Source organism: Centropristis striata, chromosome 16, assembly GCF_030273125.1.
Source record: "Centropristis striata isolate RG_2023a ecotype Rhode Island chromosome 16, C.striata_1.0, whole genome shotgun sequence".
In the NCBI taxonomy this organism is placed as follows: domain Eukaryota; kingdom Metazoa; phylum Chordata; class Actinopteri; order Perciformes; family Serranidae; genus Centropristis; species Centropristis striata.
In genome coordinates, this window is record NC_081532.1 from 20,992,758 (window position 1) to 21,012,869 (window position 20,112).

Consider the following 20,112-nt stretch of genomic DNA (forward strand, 5'->3'; position numbering starts at 1 on the left):
AAATTTGAACCTGTTTTAGCATAGGTCCCTCTCACAAGATTTAGCTCAACAGCTAAAAAATCCACAATACTATATTTTCAATCACAGATGTATTTTATTTGTAATAAAACTTTGAGCACTGTCGATGGCTTTGCTCTAAAAACTTATTTGGTGTGATTGCATTATAAAAACACAAAAGTGCCCATGGGCTATGCTGTCTATGTGTATCATACCAAATGATCTGTGCCGCAAGTAGCCTTCTCTGGTCAGAGCAATTCTGTAGCAAACCCATGAAGGATGGAATAAGTCATCTGACCATCAGAGAAACAACAGCAATCCCAACAAACTGTCAGAGTAACAGGTGGTTAAATTCTAAAGACAGATGTTTTATTTTCTAAAATAGACAAAAGAAGACAGAAAATCACATTCCTATTTTCATTTGTAACAGTTTTCTCTTATACATTCACATATTTACAGTGGGCAGCATTGGTATTACAATTCTGCTTAACTCAAGTCTATACACTTGATCCTTATGTACAACCTAATGTAGTTTATGTAAACATTAAAAAAAACCTATCAAATCCTAAAAAGATATTAAAAACTTTACAACAGGTCATTTTTGATCCATAGTAATAAAAAGATGACATTTAAGGCTACACATCTTTGGAGTGTAGGCACATCAGACTTCATATTGCAGCTGTTCATATACACTATACATTCATATTTGCCAACATTATGATCAGAAAACAGACACTGGAACCATGCAGTGGAAAAGTACCATAAAGTAAAGAGAGGTGTGCAGCATTGAAACAGGGCTGAGTTCTCACTGTTTATAGCGAAAAACAGTGTATGGAGCCTTTGGTATACAGTGTTCAAAATCAAGTGGCAAGAAAAGCAATATGTTATTTTCATTAACACTATGAGAATAGTTATACTGTGGATCCAGTCAATGGTTACCTCCTAAATTAGAGTAAACAAGAGTCAAAAGACTACAAAAAGGTGCAGTAATTGCATAAATCCTCCAACTGGACTCATATCTGTGGTGTGGGTTCCACTGTGGAGCTGCATCACAGGGCTCATTGTGAGCTGGCAGGTCTGGTGAGTTCAAGCTCAGATCAAAGGATATCCAAGGTCCACCTCTGGTTCAGTTTTCTCTCATCACATGTGTTGAGGATCACCTGGTTCTTGTCATACTGATGACCACCTTAGAAGAAAAGACAATAAAGCACAAGTCAGTGTTTTTACACTATAAAATATAAAAATGTATTTCAGTAATAAAAACAATGAAACTTTGCCATCGTTTGCCATAGTCCAAAATGCAGTTACTGCTCCGCCAACCGTAAAAAGCATTTTTTCTTTAAAAGATCACCAAAAATACATGTTTATCGAAGAAAGACTGTAAAAACAGACATTAATGTCGAAATTTTAACTTTTCGTCAGTCCTTGAACGGATCATAGGTTATGGTAATTTTTCATTACAAAAAGTGACTAAAACGAAGCTTAAAATTGTGATATTTCTGTCAAAATCACTTTACTCTACCCTCTACTCTAAAATGTTGCCAAAAATAAACTGTTTGCATGTTAAAAACATGATTGTGCTGATTCCATAGAGCTGCAGGAATTATATGTTGCAGTGAAATACAAGGTTACAGTGAGTAAAATGTAAAAAGAGCAAAAAAACAAACATGTGAAACAAGTTCAGAGGGTTAAAGCAGCAACTATTCAACAAAAGACAAAAGAGACGCTTCTGAGGGCTCTTCCGGAAACAACCAGATATCTTCCCTCACTGCACTTCTTCGTTACACCAGCAGAGGGAGCTGTTGGTTCAGGGCTGATTGAATCTCAATCATAAACTTGCATCCTTTTAATTAATTCAATAAAACTTGAGAGAAAGCTATCTGACCTTTGACCTCCAGGACCAGTTGAGGTTTGATGTGGCAGTGCACAAGGCCATCAGGGGTGATGTTCCACAGGTGGTTGCCTTTGCCTCGCTCCGGGGTAACACAGAGCCTGCTGCCCTCCATCACCACACTGCCTGTGGTCTCCAGACAACAGTCCTCAACCACCTGGAAAAACAAAGGGTGTCATGGAAGAGGATTAAGATATGTTAGTAAGTTACAATGGTACAACTTCATTAAGCAGAAGCTTTTAAAGATCTAGTCAGAAGACAACACATGAATAAGTGCCATTATGTGTTGAAGGTGTTCAGTAAAGAGCTGACTCTTCGGTCTCTTCCTAAATATTTAGTCGAATACAGCAGCATCTGAAGGAGTTTGGTTATTTGTTCCTCCACTGGGGAACTACAGAGAGTAGCTTATGACTTGGGAGGGTGTTTGGATCTGAATGAAGGTAAATTGGAGCAGTTCTAGTTGCTGTTTTGTAGGCAAGAGTCAAGGTTTCTAATTTGATGTGGGCAGCAACTGGGAGCCAGTGCAGGGATATAAGCTGCGGGTTAACATGCCTTTTGATGCGCATTTTGGATCATCTACAGAGGCTTAAAAGTGAATGTAGGGAGACCTGCCGGCAGTGATCGATACATGATATGAGTGCCTCCACCAGAATTTGTGTTTCGGTCAAGTAGGGTGGAATTTTTTCAATACCACTGACTTGCGGGTGCAAGTCAGTGGTATTGAGTATCTAATATCTAATATTCACTATCTAATGCACAACTCGATCTGAATCTGCATCCAAATACACAGTGGAATGAATAAGTCTTTTGGGAATACATGTTTTTTCCTGCTTTGCATATAGTTTTGATCACACCCTTGTTTTCAGGTAACACAAATAACTGCCAAGAGAGTATTTTCACTACAAATGCTATGTTTCAAACTCCTGAGTTCATACAGGAGAGTAACAGCTGTCTCCAAATCATCACACTTTTTGTGCAGAAATTGTAAATTTGAGGCTCATATTTGGCACAGACAGTATAAATCCTACAAGTATTTGTAAATGAAACACTTGTGTAGTTGCTGTTTGAAGAAACTGTAAAAAAATATGCTCTTATTCACGTATACACTTGTGAAGTAAATGCAGCCCTGCCTGTTGTTGACCCTGTGGGCTTCAGCAGAGTTTCCACCGACTGAGGTGAGTCAGTGTTGTGGTGTAACCGCTGACCTAGCTGTTTTGTGTGGTGTTGCTGTAATGCTGTACCTTGCAGGTGAGCTGGCCATCCCGATAGAGCCACACCTGCTCCACGCCTCCTGTCTCCTCCACAGCCTGAACCCTCATCAGCTTGATGTCATCCAAAGTTCCTGTCAGGGACATCACACATCCTGTCTCCCTGTTCCGCAGACGGAAGTACATCGGCTTCTGTCGGAGAGAAACACACAGAACCACAATGTTAGATTTGATTAATGAATACACGTAAAAGTAATTCACAATAAGACACATGACTTGTTTTATTGTCATGACTTAATTAATGTGGCAGTGTTTAATTTTGTAATTTTTGCATCATACATATTTCTCATTTTGAAAGTCTTTTACATGAGAGAAGTGGAGATGAACAAAATAGGGCTGCAACTACTGAATATTTTGATAGTCAAACAGTCATTGATTATCAAAACGATGAGTCAACTAACTGGATAACTAATTGTCATCACTTAATGGTTCTTATTTAGCTATCAAGCTTTTAAATCTAGTTAGAGGTTCTTTTACGCATGTGCTAACTAACAATACACTACTAAGAAAAAAAAAAGTATTACGTTTTTGTCCATTAAAGTCCACTATTCAAACCAAATAAAACAAAACAGAGACACTAACTTCCTAAAGTCCTACAACTACTTTTTGTTGAGGCGGAATGCCTCCTTCCTTACCTGGACTAAAGGACGCAAGGATCCTATTTGCTTCCAGCCATTTAACTTCCACAAATCAGCAACTTCACTTGGCTGGAGAAGCAGCTGTCGACCGCGGTAGTTACTGCCTTCATACAACACCCACCTATGGAGAGGACAGCCATGTGTGTTAGTTAGAAACACTTCAGTACATCACAAACAAACAGAATATATTGAACTTTCAAGCTGAGCTCCATGATTTATATCGAAATGACCTGATGGCTTCCTCACATATTTGACATGTTTACTGCTCTTAATGAGAGCATGCACAGCTCGAAGCTAACACCATTTCAGGGAATTTCATGTGTGACTGTCAAGCCTTTTGCAGGAATATTAACTTTTAAATGTTTTTCCACTGAACCTTTTGCATTTCCTGAAAACATCAGTGGTTAAAGGTTGAGGAGATTAGGTAAAAACTAGTCATTTTTATGTATTTAAATTAGATAGATAACAAAAAATGACACCCATCACAAGTTTTATTAATTAACATAACTTTAAGGCATAAGCTGTGGGTAACTCAAATTACTGACAATCAACATTTTTATGCATGTGTAGAATGTATAGATATGAAAGTGTTTTCAACTTTAACATGACATCAAAACATTGTTAACTTCAATTTGTTCTGCTGATTTAGACTAAGTTAGATTACTCACAGTGCCTTTAAAGATACAAACAGATAACAGCGAAACAGTGACTTACATTCCTCCCTCCACCACCACAGAGTGTATGTGTGTGTCCAGGCCCGACTGCAGCAAGTTCACAGCTCCATGGGTCAACAGCGCTCTGCGACCTCTAAAGCCCATCTTACTGAACAAGCTGATGGAGGGCAGAGAGAACTCCTGCACCAAAACACCAGAGAGATTTATTTGTTATTAGTGTCATCCAGGAGGGATCTATCAAGAACAATGCAGAGAGAGAGGGTCCAAATGTTGCTTTTCATAAAAGCAGATACTCACTTGTCCGGCAGTCTGTATGGAGCGAATGGTAGAGTCTGAGGACAGAAGGCCCATGACTTCTGTGTTCGGGTATTCTCCCTCCTCCAACACAAACATGTTATTCTTGAAATCAGCTCCTTCATACGCCACCCATCTGACACAGAAAGACACACACACACACACACACACACACACACACACACACACACACTATTGTAATATTATGTGTTATATGTGTTTTTTTAGTTCCGGTCAATCACAACAACTACCCAACATAAAAAAGCCGACATTTAAATGTCTGTATAAGATGCTGAAGCGGGTAACAAAGGAGCAAAGTAATTTTTTAGGCCATTTTTCAGCTTTATTGATGTGGTGGAGTGAAAGGGGGAGAAGAGGACTCTGAGTCGGATTCGAACCTGTGTTGCAAGGACTAAGCCTTAGTGGTATGCGCTCTACCGGTGAGCTACTGGGACGCCCGAAATGAGCAACATTTGGCAACCTGCTGTACACCCTGCACAAACGTGTCTGTATGATGCAAAGCAGCAGTATGTGATGAATTTATGTGCATCAGGGTATCCCCTCCTGCTACATAGGCAGCAACACGATGACGTGCATATTTATACAAAACCTAGCAATGGAAAGTGTGGTTGTGCTTGTTTATCCTTAAGAAATGTAAGAAAATAATGTTTTAATTATCCAAGTCGCTGCTTTGTTCTCAGTAACGCCACCTTGATTTTTTTCATCTGCTGGACAACTACACGTGGTAACAGCAAATAGGCATACGCCAGCTAATGTAAACTCTGTACGGTGTCATTTTTAAAACCACTTCTCCATACACTCAAGTTAAACAGACTTTATTCTCTTGGTTTTTGAAAAGGGCTTGTTGGCCATTAAAGTTCTCCAACTAAAGAGATGTATAAGCAACTTTTTAAGTTTGGAGCAAAAATAAAAACAGCAGTCATGCTTCAGCATCCCATGACAGTTTCAGGTAGTGTTTGCTGCCTGTTTGGTGATGCCTACCTGCCAGCCAGGACCTTACAGGACTTGGGTATGAAGTCCTCGTCTAGAGCTGCTGTGCTGTCCTCCAGAACCACCATCTCACCTTGGAAGTCTGGCTCAGAATATAGCTGCATCTGTCACACACATACACACAGAACTTAGCCACCAAGCCAGAACAGACAGCCAGGATGGTTGAAGGATAATGGGTTGTTCTGTTGTATATAAAGTCATGAATGGAGGGATGATACCTTGAATTTGGGTGTTCCCATCAGTGGGTCCTATACAACAGATGAGAGGGAGGTATTAACATTAACTTCGTACTAACAGAGTTGATTAAACATTAATATAAAACATCAAAGAGGCAGAAAAAACTGATTAGTCATGTCATGTTTAGAATTGATCATGCACATTTATTCTTACATGGAAGACTGGTTGTATGGATGAGATCCTGAAGTTCTGGGCTCCCCAGTCCTCTGGGCTCACATACAGGCCTCTCTCCAGGACGTAGAGCTCACCACTGAATCCAGGATTCTCAAACGCCACCCACCTGCCAGAGACACAAAACAACATTCAAAGACAAGACACGGAGACAGATAACGGTAAAGCTGTCTTTAAATTATCTGACTGGCTCTCTGATTAAATCACTGACTTGGACTTTGTGCTACAATCATAAACAAAAGAGGAAGTCCATGCTTTTAAGAGGTTGTAAAACGATTCGGCTGGCAAGGCAGATATAAAGCAAACAGTAGACTGTTGTAAAAGATGTTGATAAAGGATACACTGATTCACTCAGCTCAAACGTGCATCTGGCAGACTGACAGAAATCTATTAACTAAAAAAACTGATTTAAAATGTATTTAACAATTAGGTGCTTCTCTTTATTTTCAAAAAATCTGCAGTATGAACTGTATTTGGATAGAAGCCTCCTGTTTTGCTGCTAAAAACTTCTTATTATTCATATGAACAGGGTAAATTATTGCCCTCAAGACACAAAATGTTACGTATCACTAGAGCTGTTTGTGCGTGTGTGTACAGTGACAGAACGATTAGTCATGTATAGGAGGTGAGAAGCACACGCCCAAACACTATAAGGGTGTGGACAACACAGAGTCAAAAAGTTTCCCACCTTTTTTAATGAAATTTGCTTTCGTGAGTTATTGTTTGTTTTTGTTTTTTTTGTTTGACTTACACTCCACTCATGACGTCAATAGACTGAGTTTTGCTGCCATGGCCGATGTCTTCCATGCTGGGGATGGGTCCTAGCAAGTCCACATGGAGCCCCAGTTTATCAAAGTGCCGCTCACTGAACAGTTTAACGTGAGGAGACTGAAAATCCTGGGGAAGACAATACAGCGGAATTGTTAGAAAGTTTTTGAAAAGCCAGTTCTCTTTCAAGTCCTCAATGAGCTGTGTTTCCATTCTAGTCCAAGCGAATTTTGAAGCAAAGTTTTGAAATGTCACGTTCAAGAAAATGCAAATTAAGGATGTTCCCATCCATTAGAGCCAATAAACAAAGCTGCATAAATGTACTTTGGTTAGAAGATAGCAGTGTAATGTATTGCTGTAGGTCATCCTTCAGTAAACAGGAGAAGAAGAAGAGAGAAATTAGAGAGAAATCATTACTTATAACTTATAATTGTTCTTTCAACAGTTCATACAGGGACAGCTGATCTGTCATGTGAGTTAAATGTTCACTTTGTCAGAACTTATTTGGAAAAAAGCATTTCCATCTCCTGTTTAGCGCATTCACTATTTTTCAAAAAAGACAGAAAAACACCTCAAGCAAGCGTAAAAACTTTTATGCACATTTTCAATAGAATTTTTATTTTTCAATCAAGCTTTTCTCATGCAAATCTTCAAACTGCACATAGAAATTAACTGATGGAAACACTGCTAATGTCTAGAACAAAACAAAACTCTCCCGTTTCCAGTTCATTAGGAATCAACAGTTTAAATGATCAGTGAACTCTTGCAGAACCATTTCAACATGTCAATGATTTTGTGGGTGACACTTACTGAGCATACAGGTCGGATTGACAGGAGCCCATCCTCAGATCCTCCCCAGTCACTGCAGTGAGGATACTCCCCCTCCTCCAGGAGGTACTGCTGGCCTTCGAAGTCTTCCTCTTGATAGCCCACCCAGCTACAAGGACAAAACGAAGGAATATTATAAAAACTGTATATTTTGTTTGTTTGAGCCATCTTATTTAGTACACATAGTGGCGGATTATCTTTTCCTTTAATCTTTAAAATCAACATATCTTAATGGCTGGCTGCCTTCCAATCGCAAATCATCTTTGACCACTAATGACAGTCACTCACTCCCCTCCATCTTTTCATTCAAGCAGACACTTACAGACCACCAAGAATCTTTATGGATCCCACTGTGGACAGTGTCTTCTTGTTCTTGTCTGGTTTGTCTGTTTTCTCCTCTCCCAGGTCTTCTTGCAAGCTGTATGTATCGCTGTCGACCTCGATGCACTCTCCATCAAAGTTGGGCTTCTCAAACACTAAAGCCTGGGTAAGAGAAGAAGAGAAAGGAGTTGAAGAGGTTAGATGGCAAACACAGGCCTTGAAGTCTGTGTGTAGACTTTGTGCCTCTGTGTGTATGTTTTTGGCTCATTTCTTTCTCTCAATATTAGATTTCAATTTAGGCTGTATCTAGGGAGTTTAACTCGTGTTTCATGGGAACTTTCCCTTGGGAGAAGAACCTTTTGAGGAATTTTAACTACAATTTTTATACAGCTTCATTCACAAACAAGCACTGGGAGCCTAGTCACACAAGTATAGGCTTTAATACCGGCAGGGTTACATGTCTTTTGTTGAATAACTAGGAAATGAGAGAGAGAGAGAGAGAGAGAGAGAGAGAGGGGGGGGGGGGGGGGAGGAGGAGTGGCAGATGGGAGAACAAAGTGAGTCAACAAACAAAACCCAATTTTAATTTTGTTTCATGGTGTTCACATACTAATGCAGAAATAAATGACCATCTGAAGCAGATTGTCGACTGTGGAGTCAGGTGCTCAGGAATTTTCAGACTCTTTCATCTCGGCTTGCCTTTTTTAAAATTCCTTCATGACAGCTAACTAAAATATGAGAGTCACGCAGCAGTAAACAGAAAGATCAGGAAAACTCTTCCTTGTGTGTGACTCATTTATCTGAGGAGTGCACAAAATGGACTTAGTTCCTAGTCTAGTTATTTTGGTTCCATAGTTCCCAGAACATTTTGGTTAAAGGGATACCAATTTCTAAACCATGAAAATGATCAACATATTTTGGGGTAATTTAGTGAACCATAAACTACAGATGCAAGTACTTAGGAATCCCTCAGTAAATAGCCAGTTTTAACAGTTTCTACAGTAGCCTAGAACAGAAGAACCAAGCAGTGGCTCTAGTGAGGGCCTTTCACATTTTTTCTTTATGTGACTGCCATCGTAGTTCTCGGGTATTCAGTCGACTGCAATCTAAAACCTGACAACTAGACCTCCTATCAAGTGTTGGCGTGATGTCCTTCACTTGTTCGTTTTGTTCAACCAATAAGTCCAAAGCCTAAAAATATTCAATGTTATTTAATACACAACAAAGAATAGCAACATTCTCACATTTGAGATGAGATAATTTGGCATTTTTGCTTAAAAACTGACTGAAACAGTTCCTCGACTATCAGCATATTTGCTGATTAATATCCTGTTACTTGACTAAAAGTTGCAGCTTTAGTTCTGTCTGCTTGCCCCAAAAAAATGACCATTAACCTCTAACTGCCTGCCTAATGCACACTCCACCTAACCTAGTTAACATAGTTATTTGTAGAAGCAGGTTTGGGCAACGTCTGACACTACATTTAACCCCTAAAAACAAAAAGAATTAGTTACATGTAGAGGCAGGCATTGCACTGTGGCGTCTAATGAACAACTAAAGGGGTGTCAAACTGATCCATGAAAGGTCCGGTGTGGCTGCAGGTTTTTGTTCCAACCAAGCAGGAGCACACAAATCAAATGTGTGAAGACAGTTCAGGTGATCGAATGAGTCGAGTCAGGTGTGCTCCTACTTGGTTGGAATGAAGACCTGCAGCCAAAGCGGTTCATTCACGGAAACCACATGTGCATGACACTTGTGTTAACATTGTCAGTCTATGGAAGTTTCAGGTATAATGTCAGAGGTTGGTCAGATCACTGAGATTTTGGCAGGTACCAGTGAGATGTTTGAGGTACTGGAGTACATGGAATTTCACCCTTCATAGTACGATGGGACAGATGGACAAACAGACAGATGGATTGGCAAACCTGAAAACATAATGGTACTGGCCATGGTTATTAATAATATTTTTCAGAATTAATCTAAAGTTTCTTGAGTTTCAACAACACGAATGCATGAACAAGCTGCAATGTTTCCAAACCCCATTTGAATTTGTGCCAAGCCATCAACCTAATGAATCATATCAGTCAACATGTCTAGGTTAAACTTTTGTGATTCATAGTACCACCAGAAAATTTAGTTTCTCTACCATCTTTTGCCTCTCAACAACATTCTTCAAGGGATAGTTAACATTAGTTTTTGATGACACTTGCATGCAACAAATGTAATGCAAAGCAGAACAGACCTTGAATTCATGAGGATGCTCCACTCTTATTGGTCCCTGTAATAAAGAGACAGACATTTGTCAGTGACAAGTGGCAAAATGACACCATAGTGCAAACATATATCAGGTAGTTCCTGTACTATACCATTCGAAGGGGTCTGAGAGACCCGATGAAGGGCTCAGGAAAACCCCAGGTCTGGGGGCATGGATACTCCCCCTCGTCCAGCACTCCAACAAAACCTCCAAACCCTGGATCAGTGTACACCAGCCAGCTGAAGACGCACAGAGAAAAAGAAAAGGAGGAAAAAAAGGGAAATTAAAAACCATTTAGTGAGTACTTTGAAGAGGCAAACCTGTCTCAGCCTATTACACAATGATGGGACTACACAGTACTTGTTCTCTATGCCAGTTGCTAACCATCAATAATCAGCAGCAGTAAGATCTAAGACAAGCTTGAGCATGCAGAATGCATTTCTTCATATACAGAAAACCCATGCAGCATGCAGACTCTTTCCCAAGCAGGCACAGAAATCTTGCATTGTTGTGAATTTCAAACAACCACTTAGTAGCAGGATTGCCACTAAAAAATAAAGTGAAATATGTTTCCATAATGTAACAATTCCCAGTCCCTGTTACTGTTAAATGAATGGCACAGAAGAGACTTTAGCTGTCAGCTGAACTTACACTCCAGAATGAACTTTAATGGATCCAGTGGTCTGTGGGATCCCAAAGGAGCTGATCTCTACACTGTCGTCACAGTAAGACGTCATCCTCCCCAGTCCATCTACCTCTGTGAACAGGTCAATTCGAGGTATGCTATAGTCCTATAAAACACACACAAAAAATACAATTTTGTGATCATTTCAAGTTTTTAATTACATATATACAAAAACAGGAAAAAAAAATATTACAAAAGAAGCCAAACTTTGTTAAAAGTTACATCTAAGAACTCCACCAAATTTGCAAAATTGTGATTAAATCCAAAAAATTGGAGAGGAGTACAAATTCGAGCAATAATTCCATGGCAGTTTTTAGGTCCTAAACATTTTCAAATACTTATTTACTTTTTGGTGGATTCCAAATAAGTATTAAGGTGTAATACTGAGTCTGATTTACGAATTCCAGGAAACAACATAACAGGACAAAGATTAACATTGACGATATGACAATAGTATGCTATACTGAAAAAATGAACAGGTTAACTTACCCTAACTGCCAATCGAATAGAACCTATGACCATAGGTGCTGTTGGTACAGGCTGACCCATCTGGTCTTGTGTCATTGGAGTTCCCTCGTCTGCCCACATATTCACTATGTGGTCTGTGGGACCCTCCTCAAGGGCGATGATACGACCCTGGAAGCCAGGTTTCTCATAGAGGAGCCAGCTATAGAAAGAGAGAATTGCATCATTATGTTATCACAAATCTGAAACTTGGATAGCTATTTAGGCTGTTACTGGATAACTGTTGGATTGCACAGCTTAGTGCTTAAAAGGATGAAGAGAAACACAAAAAAACAAGTGCAAAGAATCTGGTAGGATGGTTCTGAAACGTGGCCAGTGCAGACATATTACCTATAAAGTCATATAGATTACACAACAGTACCAGCACATTTAGTAAATATAATATATATAAAGGAAAAAAAAAAGAAAAAAAAGATCGATGAGTGATTTAATATGCTTCCAAAGACCCTTACCATCCTCTGATTACTCTGACTGAGATGATAGGGGACAGCTTCATTGTGGTGGCATCCTCTACATCACAGTACAGTTCAAACGGCTGTCCTCCAAACTGATCATGTTCATGAATGATAATCTAGATGAAGAAATTACCATTTTTATTTAAAATATGTAGCAGCAAACAATGTTTAATTGACAAAAATAAGTATTAAAAAATGAAAGTAGATATTTTATCATACCTTTCCAGGCCTTTTGTGTAACGCTCTTACTGCAGGTATCTGAAAGAAAATGGAATATTTTGATTATGAACTTGAACCTGGACTTCAAAGGAGACTTCAGTCCTCTAGTAGAACTGTTGTTCGCCTCCTCAGAGCTGAATCAGCTCTTCACACCTGCAGAAATATCCCCTAGGTAAGTACACAGGGTTGGGAATCACTTAGGGCGAAGACCAGAAAAAGAAACTTGTCTTGTAATGCCCAGGGTCAAAGGGGAGAGAAATGAACAGCTGTTGTGCAATAATAGGAACACTGTGTTCGTCCAAACACGAACATCATTTTTGCATAGTTCCGCTTTATTTGAATATTGATGCAAAACATATTGTGACGTGACAGTTGAGCCTGAGCTGATCTTGCCCAATTATTCTCTGTGTAAAATTCCAGACAGAGGACTTCTCTCTTTGTCCTGTCCTCACTTGCAAATGATTCACGACTTAGTTGCAACAGCACCGCAAAACAAAAGAATAGGATGTGAAACTGAGACATACCACTATGGAAAAAAACTAGTAACCAATGCTATGTGTAACAAGCCTAGTAGGTCAAAACTAATCTTATCTGTTATTTCTGTAACACTGTTATTAATAATTAGTATAGAAGTTAATCATTTAAAATATTGACATTCCTACCTTAGGTTTAGAAGTAGTACGTCCATTTCGAGAAGTTTGCCGGCTGTTGTTGCCGATTGGAGGCAGTCCTGCTGGGCCCTTCAGGCTCACATCCACATTTGGTTCTCCTGCCATCGAAGCCTGGTCCATCACAGTACCCTCAGGATTACTTTTAGTCATCTTTGTAGAGCTCTTGGAGGCCTTAGGTTCCGATTTGTTCTTCTTGAGGTATTTCTCTAAATGATCAGGCAGTTTTATCTCAGAGAACGAGGGCAGCATAGGAAGAGGAGGTGAAGAAGAGGAGGGGTTGAGTGCTGACTCACTAACTGCACCCACAAGCGAGCCTTGATCTATACTTTTCACACCCTTCTTATCTGCTTCGACGGCAGGCAGAGGTGAATCAACAACTCCCTGCTTTCCAAGTGAGAGCAGGCCCTGTTGTTGGTTTGAAAGTGTGCTATTTGAGGCAGAGGTAGCTTCCTCTTTGGCCTTCCTGGAGGACCGAGGGGAGCTAAGTAAGCTGGAAAGGATGGACATCCTTCCAAGTCGTGACGTCAGTTTCCCAGGCTCTTCTCCATTGTTTTGCCCCTCTTCTTTTCCTGCTTCAATGTTTGTCCCCTCATTGACTCCATCTTTTCCTTCCACCTCATTCGTGATTTCCATAGATGCGTTGTCTTTTGCCCGAGTCCGTCCTTCCCTATTAGCTGCTTTCTGTTTGATTGCCATAGCTGGGGAAAGGTCTCTAAAAGATTTGCCATTTTTCCTTAAACCGAACTTGAATCCCTCTGGGTCAAAAGTTTTCTCAGAATGGTCCTCCTTGATGGCTGGCATGCCAAAAGGTGGAGATGGTGACTTTTTACGAATATGCCTCTTTGGAGGTAGTGAGAATGGGATGCTGCCTTCCCTAATGCTCCTGATAAAATCGTCATAGTCTTCAGGCTCACATTCATCCTCACTGACTGAGGCTTTGAGCTTTCTTTTATTTTCCCTTTGTTTTTGATGCTCCACATTTAACCAGCTAGATGGAGAGTCCTTCTTTTGCCGAACGGCTTTAGTTGTGTGAGGTTCCGTCGTGGTAGAAAGGGACAAATTGCCATTCAGTGTTTGCTTTGTAGGCTTTTGTGGATCACTGGCACTAATGGTTTTCTCTTCTCTCAAAGTCTGCAGGTCCTGTTTCAAACCACTGTGCGTTTTTGTTTTTTCGTTGGTGCTGTTGTCATCCTTCGGACTATTGAGTACTTGATCTGGAACAACAGTGGGCTTGTCTTTTTGTTCTCCACCATCATTTTTACAAGCAGAATCCTCTTTAATTTCTTTTCTTTTCTTTGGTTTCTTATCAGTCATACTAGTTGCTTTTTCAGTTGTAAAATCAATTGGTTTAGCAGTTGGGGCGTCTGTGGATTGATCAGCATTTTTCTCTGGTTTCTTAATCTTCACATGTTTATCTTTGACTATTAAGGGCTTCTGGTGCTTTTGGGTGTTAACATCAGAGTTAGTATTCTCAATTAAAATGTCAATCACCAAACTCTTAACAGAAGAACCCTTTGTTTCAGTATTCTTTTTCGCTCCATCAGCACTCTTTGTTTTGGTGCTAACAACATTTGGTCCTTGAATTTGGCTCTCTGGTATCTTCTTTGGAACTTCGGTTCCCATTGGTATCTCATTTACCAAACTCTTAATGGATAAATCCTTTGTTTCAGTCTTTTCCTTGATACCCTCAGAACTTGCAGTGTTGGTGCTAACAGCCTTTAGTTGTTGGCTTTCTGATATTTTTTCTGGAGCATCTGTTCTTACCGATTCTGGTTTGGATTCTGCTGATTCTGTGGTAACCTGTGTCGTTATGGTCTCAGGTTGATCTCCAACAGTTACCAACTTCTGATCCTGTTGGTTGCAAGTGTCATCGTTAGCTTTTGGAGTTGCTGTCTCTTTCAACAAACTCTTATCCTTTGTTTCAGTCTTCTCTTTAGCTCCATCAGCACTCTGAGCTTTGGTGCTTACAACATTTGGCTTTTGAATTTGGCTCTCTGGTATCTTCTTAGGAGCTTCTTTTCCCATTGGTGTCTCTCCCTTCACCAAACTCTTGACTAATGAATCCTTTATTTCAGTCTTTTCCTTGATAACCTCAGAAGTTTTGGTGTTTACAACCTTTACTTGTTGGCTTTCCGATATTTTTTCTGTGGCATCTGTTTCTGATTGCCGTTTTATTTCAGTATTTGGAAGTTTGGATTCTGCTGATTTTGTGGTATCCGGTGTCATTATGTTCTCAGGTTGATCTCTAACAGTTACCAACTTCTGATCCTGTTGGTTGCAAATTTCATCGTAAGCTTTCGAAGTAGGTGTCTCTTTCACCAAACTCTTAATGGATAAATCCTTTGTTTCAGTCTTTTCCTTGATACCCTCAGAACTTGCAGTTTTGGTGCTAACAACCTTTAGTTGTTTGCTTTCTGATATTTTCTCTGGAGCATCTGTTCTTACCATTTCTGGTTCCTGTTCAAGATCAGTATTTAGAAGTTTGGATTCTGTTGATTCTGTGGTATCTGGTGTTGTTATGGTCTCAGGTTTATCTCCAACAGTTACCAACTTCTGATCCTGTTGGTTGCAAGTGTCATCGTAAGCTTTTGGAGTTGCTGTCTCTTTCAACAAACTCTTAACTGATGGATCCTTTGTTTCAGTCTTCTTTTTAGCTCCATCAGCACTCTGAGTTTTGATGCTAACAACATTTGGTCCTTGAATTTGGCTTTCTGGTATCTTCTTTGGAGCTTCTGTTCCCATTAGTGTGTCTTTCACCAAACTCTTGACTGACGAATCCTTTGTTTCAGTCTTTTCCTTGATACCCTCAGAACTCACAGTTTTGGTGCTTACAACCTTTACTTGTTGGCTTTCCGATATTTTCTCTGTAGCATCTGTTCTTACCGTTTCTGGTTCCTGTTTAAGATCAGTATTTGGAAGTTTGGATACTGCTGATTCTGTGGTATCTGGTGTTGTTATGGTCTCATGTTGATCTCCAACAGTTACCAACTTCTGATCCTGTTGGTTGCAAATGTCATCGTGAGCTTTTGGAGTTGCTGTCTCTTTCAACAAACTCTTAACTGATGGATCCTTTGTTTCAGTTTTTTCTTTCGCTCCATCAGCACTCTGAGCTTTGGTGCTAACAACATTTGGCTTTTGAATTTGGCTTTCTGGTATCTTCTCAGGAACTTCTGTTCCCATTGGTGTCTCTTTCACCAAACTCTTGACTAATGAATCCTTTGTTTCAGTCTTTTCCTTGATACCCTCAGAACTTGCAGTGTTGGTGCTAACAGCCTTTACTTGTTGGCTTTCTGATATTTTCTCTGGAGCATCTGTTCTTACCGTTTCTGGTTGCTGTTTTATATCAGTATTTGGAAGTTTGGATTCTGTTAATTTTGTGGTATCCTGTGTCGTTATGGTCTCAGGTTGATCTCCAACAGTTACCAACTTCTGATCCTGCTGGTTGCAAATTTCATCGTGAGCTTTTGGAGTTGCTGTCTCTTTCAACAAAGTCTTAACTGATAGATCCTTTGTTTCAGTCTTCTCTTTCGCTCCATCAGCACTCTGAGCTTTGGTGCTTACAATATTTGTTTTATTAATTTGGCTTTCTGGTATCTTCTTTGGAGCTTCTGATCCAATTGGTGTCTCTTTCAACAAAGTCTTGACTGACGAATCCTTTGTTTCAGTGTTTTCCTTGATAGTTTTGGTGCTTACAGCCTTTACTTTTTGACTTTCCAATATTTTCTCTGTAGCAACTGTTTCTGGTTGCCGTTTTATATCAGTATGTTGAAGTTTGGATTCTGTTGATTTTGTGGTATCTGGTGTTGTTATGCTCTCAGGGTCTCCAACAGTAACCAACTTCTTATCCTGTTGGTTGCAGATGTCATCGTTAGCATTCGGAGCTGCTGTCTCTTTTACTAAACTCTTAACTGACGAATCCTTTGCTTTAGTCTTTCCCTTGTTATCTTCGCTCTGAGTTTTGGTGCTTAGAGCCTTTAATTGTTGGCTTTCTGACAACTTGTCTTTAGCTCCATCAGCACTCTTAGTTTTGTTGCCTATAACATTTGGCTCTTGAATTTGTCTTTCTGGTAACTTCTTTGGAACTTCTGTTCCTATTAGTGTCTCTTTCACCAAACTCTTGACTGACGAATCCTTTGTTTGAATATTTTCCTTGATTCCCTCAGAACTCGCAGTTTTGATGCTTACAGCCTTTACTTGTTGGCCCTCTGATATTTTCTCTGGAGCTTCTGTTCTGATTGGTGTCTCGTTCACCAAACTCTTAACTAATGAATCCTTTGTTTCAGTCTTTTCCTTGTGATCTTCACTCTGAGTTTTGGTGCTTACAGCCTTTACTTGTTGGCTTTCTGATATCTTCTCTGGAGCTTCTGTTATTGCCATTTCTGGTTTTGTAATATCCTTATTTTGGCTGGTTATCTGGTCTTGTTGGATGCTGACTTCACTGTTAGAATTCACAATTGCAGTGTCATTCACCAAACTCTTTATCGGTGAATCCTTTGTTTTGATCTTTGCTTCAGCTCCATCAGCACCCTCAGTTGTAATGCTTACAACCTTTAGTTCTTCAATTTTGCTTTCTGAAATCTTCTCTGGAGCTCCTGTTTTTACCGTTTCTGTTTGCTGTTTCAGGTCATTATTGGAACGATTGGATTCTGTTGGTTTGCTTGTATTTGGTTTGGTTACATCCTCATGTTGATCAATTATGGACTTCTGTTCTTGTTGTATGCAAACTTCACTGTTTAAATCTGTGGATTGATCAGTGTTTTTCTCTGCTTTCTTAATCTTCACAGCTTCATCTTTCTGGTCCTTTTGGGTGCTAACGTCAGAGTTAGCATTCACAATAATAATCTCGTTCACCAAACTCTTCATTGGTGATTCCTCTATTTCAGTTACTTTAGTTACTTTAGTACTCTGGGTTTCACTACTTAATGCTTTTGATTCTTGAGTTGTATCCATTTGTAAAACCAGGATTTCTGTTGTCTTCTCTGGGGCTTTTTCTTTCTCAGCATTTTCCTCTGTTTTTTTAATATCCTCATCTTGGTCTCTAGCAACTAAAGTCTTCTGTTCCTTGTGGCTTGTAACTTCAGTGTCAACATTCTGATCTGAAATCTCACATGGTAAATTATCCAATGATAAGTCCATTGTTTCACTATCTTCTTTAGCAGTAGAAGTTTTAGTGCTTACCGCTGTTAGTTCTGGAGTTTGACTCTTCTTGTCCCCTTGATTTGCTTTCTTATCCCTGATCTTCTCATCCTTAGGTTGAAGTACTTTAGATTCCTGTTCAATTTTCTCAATGGATGTCTTCATCTGCTGATCTTTTTCCTTAGCACCACACTCTGCATTTTCTTTTAAATGGCTCCCAAATTGCTGTTTTATATCAAGCACTCTGGCTGTCTTTTCATTGAGTGAACTTCTAGCTTTCTCCGCCCTTGTCTTCTTCTCTTCCAGGGCATCCCTAACTACCGTCTGTGGTCCCTCTGAGTCAGGCTGTAAACATTTCTCCTCTAATGATAGGTCTGTCGGCTTCTGTGCTTCTGTAATGTCGTTCTCTGCTTCATTCTCGATAGTTATGCCCTTGAGCTCCTTTATGCAACTGTTCTCTGAGTCAGTGCTTACCACTGCTGTATCATTCAGCTTTTCATTTGGTTTTGAGTCTTTCTGCTGTCTTTCAAATTCTCCTGCCAGTAAAAGAGGCTCTTTGTCCAGCTGATTTTCAACATGCTTGGGCATTTCACAAACAGTCACAGCCTCTGTTTGAATGTCCAAATCCTCTGTTGGTTTCTTGCCAGCGTCCTCTTTACTTTCTTCCTCTACTTCAACATTTTTTACTGAATCTCTGCTTAAAGCAAGCAATCTATCATTTTTAGTTATGCTATTTGTGGTTTGGTCCTTTAATAACTCTTTTTGCTGCCCTGTACTAGCATCAACAGCATTGGATGTGGTTAAACGTACTTTTGGCTTAGCATCATGGTCTTCTGAGGTCAATTTAGCAGGAAGGATATTTCTATTGTTGTATTCCTTAGAAGAGACCTTAACAGAAACACTAGTGGGCACAACACCTTGTTGACCAGAGTGGCTCATTATGTCACAGAGAGTGCTGTCAACCACAACAGGTTTTGCTGACATATCAGTTACATTCTCATGAGCTGGTATTGTGTCCTGAGCCAGCACTGCAGAATTTGGCTCTGAAAGGCCTCTCTTCTGGATTAAATCTGGTTTCATATTACTTAGCGTTGTTGTCTCAAAAATCTCTTTCTCTTTTTCTTCTTCTGTAGAACTCTTTGGTGAAAAAGGGGTTCCCTTTTCCTGTTTGGCGGCGTCACTCTGAACATCTGATGTCTTTGGTGGAGACTCTACTTTTCTATTTTGTTTGCTGTCGTGCTGTCGTGCTTGGAAATTAGTCTCAGCATTATTTACATCAGTAAGTGGTGACTGAGATGGAATTGCCTTATCAACCTCACTGCTAGGCAATACATCAGCTGCTGGGCCTTGAACTGGGGTAACTTTTACTTGAGTCTCTTCTTTAATAATCGCATCCTTGTTTTGCACTGGCTGGATTTTTGAAATCTCCTCTGTTGCAAGACTGGTTTTGCTCTCCTCCAATTCCATTGTCTCTTTTCCTTTCAGCTTGTTTTCACTAGTACTGGACTGATCATCTTTTTCCCCTGTTGACTGAGACTTGAATTTAAATCTATAACCACTGGCACTGTCTTCCCCTTTATCTGCTATGCCACTCTCAGGTGATTTGACAGTTGCCTCTGTGCGTGTGTTCTGACTCAAGTCACCCTTTTTAGATGTGATTGTGCTAGCAGAATTCTCAGTTTCTGAATATTTTCTCGATTTGACTTTGATAGAGCTTTTCTGACTCCTGGTAGGAAGCTTGCTTACAGCTGATAAGGGATCAGCTGAATCCTTTACTGGACTTTTGTTGTGTTTGATGTCGCTCGGTTTGGAGAGCTTTAATGAGACAGTTTTCTCTTGTTTGGTGGGAGGTGGAGACGCACCCACAGTGGGTGTGTCACTCTCTTCATGGCTAATGCTTCTTTTAGACGGGGGTTTGGATAGTTTGGTTGACAGCATGCTTCCTGTTTGAAACCGACAAACACACACACAGTTTAAACACAACACAGCAATAAGAAAATGAAAGACAAAAATGTCATCACCTTAAAGTAAGGTGTAGGTCATTTTGGGAAATATGCCTATTTGCTCTC

The 20,112-nt window shown here is 39.9% G+C and overlaps 1 protein-coding gene across 1 annotated transcript in view; it reads right to left on the bottom strand.

Moving 5' to 3' along the window:
• Positions 1-173: 173 nt before the first annotated feature.
• Positions 174-20,112, bottom strand: part of crybg1a (crystallin beta-gamma domain containing 1a) — a 48,952-nt gene continuing 29,013 nt past the window's right edge. Inside the window, exons 5-23 of the mRNA XM_059353562.1 lie at positions 12,899-19,986; positions 12,237-12,275; positions 12,015-12,133; positions 11,527-11,704; positions 11,004-11,143; positions 10,465-10,591; positions 10,341-10,376; positions 8,100-8,260; positions 7,760-7,886; positions 6,933-7,078; positions 6,164-6,290; positions 5,992-6,021; positions 5,765-5,877; positions 4,766-4,898; positions 4,509-4,648; positions 3,792-3,915; positions 3,130-3,288; positions 1,883-2,045; positions 174-1,183 (exon numbers count right to left, since the gene is read on the bottom strand). Of these exons, the coding sequence (XP_059209545.1) occupies positions 1,095-1,183; positions 1,883-2,045; positions 3,130-3,288; positions 3,792-3,915; positions 4,509-4,648; positions 4,766-4,898; positions 5,765-5,877; positions 5,992-6,021; positions 6,164-6,290; positions 6,933-7,078; positions 7,760-7,886; positions 8,100-8,260; positions 10,341-10,376; positions 10,465-10,591; positions 11,004-11,143; positions 11,527-11,704; positions 12,015-12,133; positions 12,237-12,275; positions 12,899-19,986 (9,239 nt within the window). The 3' untranslated portion in view covers positions 174-1,094. The remainder of the gene's footprint in view (positions 1,184-1,882; positions 2,046-3,129; positions 3,289-3,791; positions 3,916-4,508; positions 4,649-4,765; positions 4,899-5,764; positions 5,878-5,991; positions 6,022-6,163; positions 6,291-6,932; positions 7,079-7,759; positions 7,887-8,099; positions 8,261-10,340; positions 10,377-10,464; positions 10,592-11,003; positions 11,144-11,526; positions 11,705-12,014; positions 12,134-12,236; positions 12,276-12,898; positions 19,987-20,112) is intronic.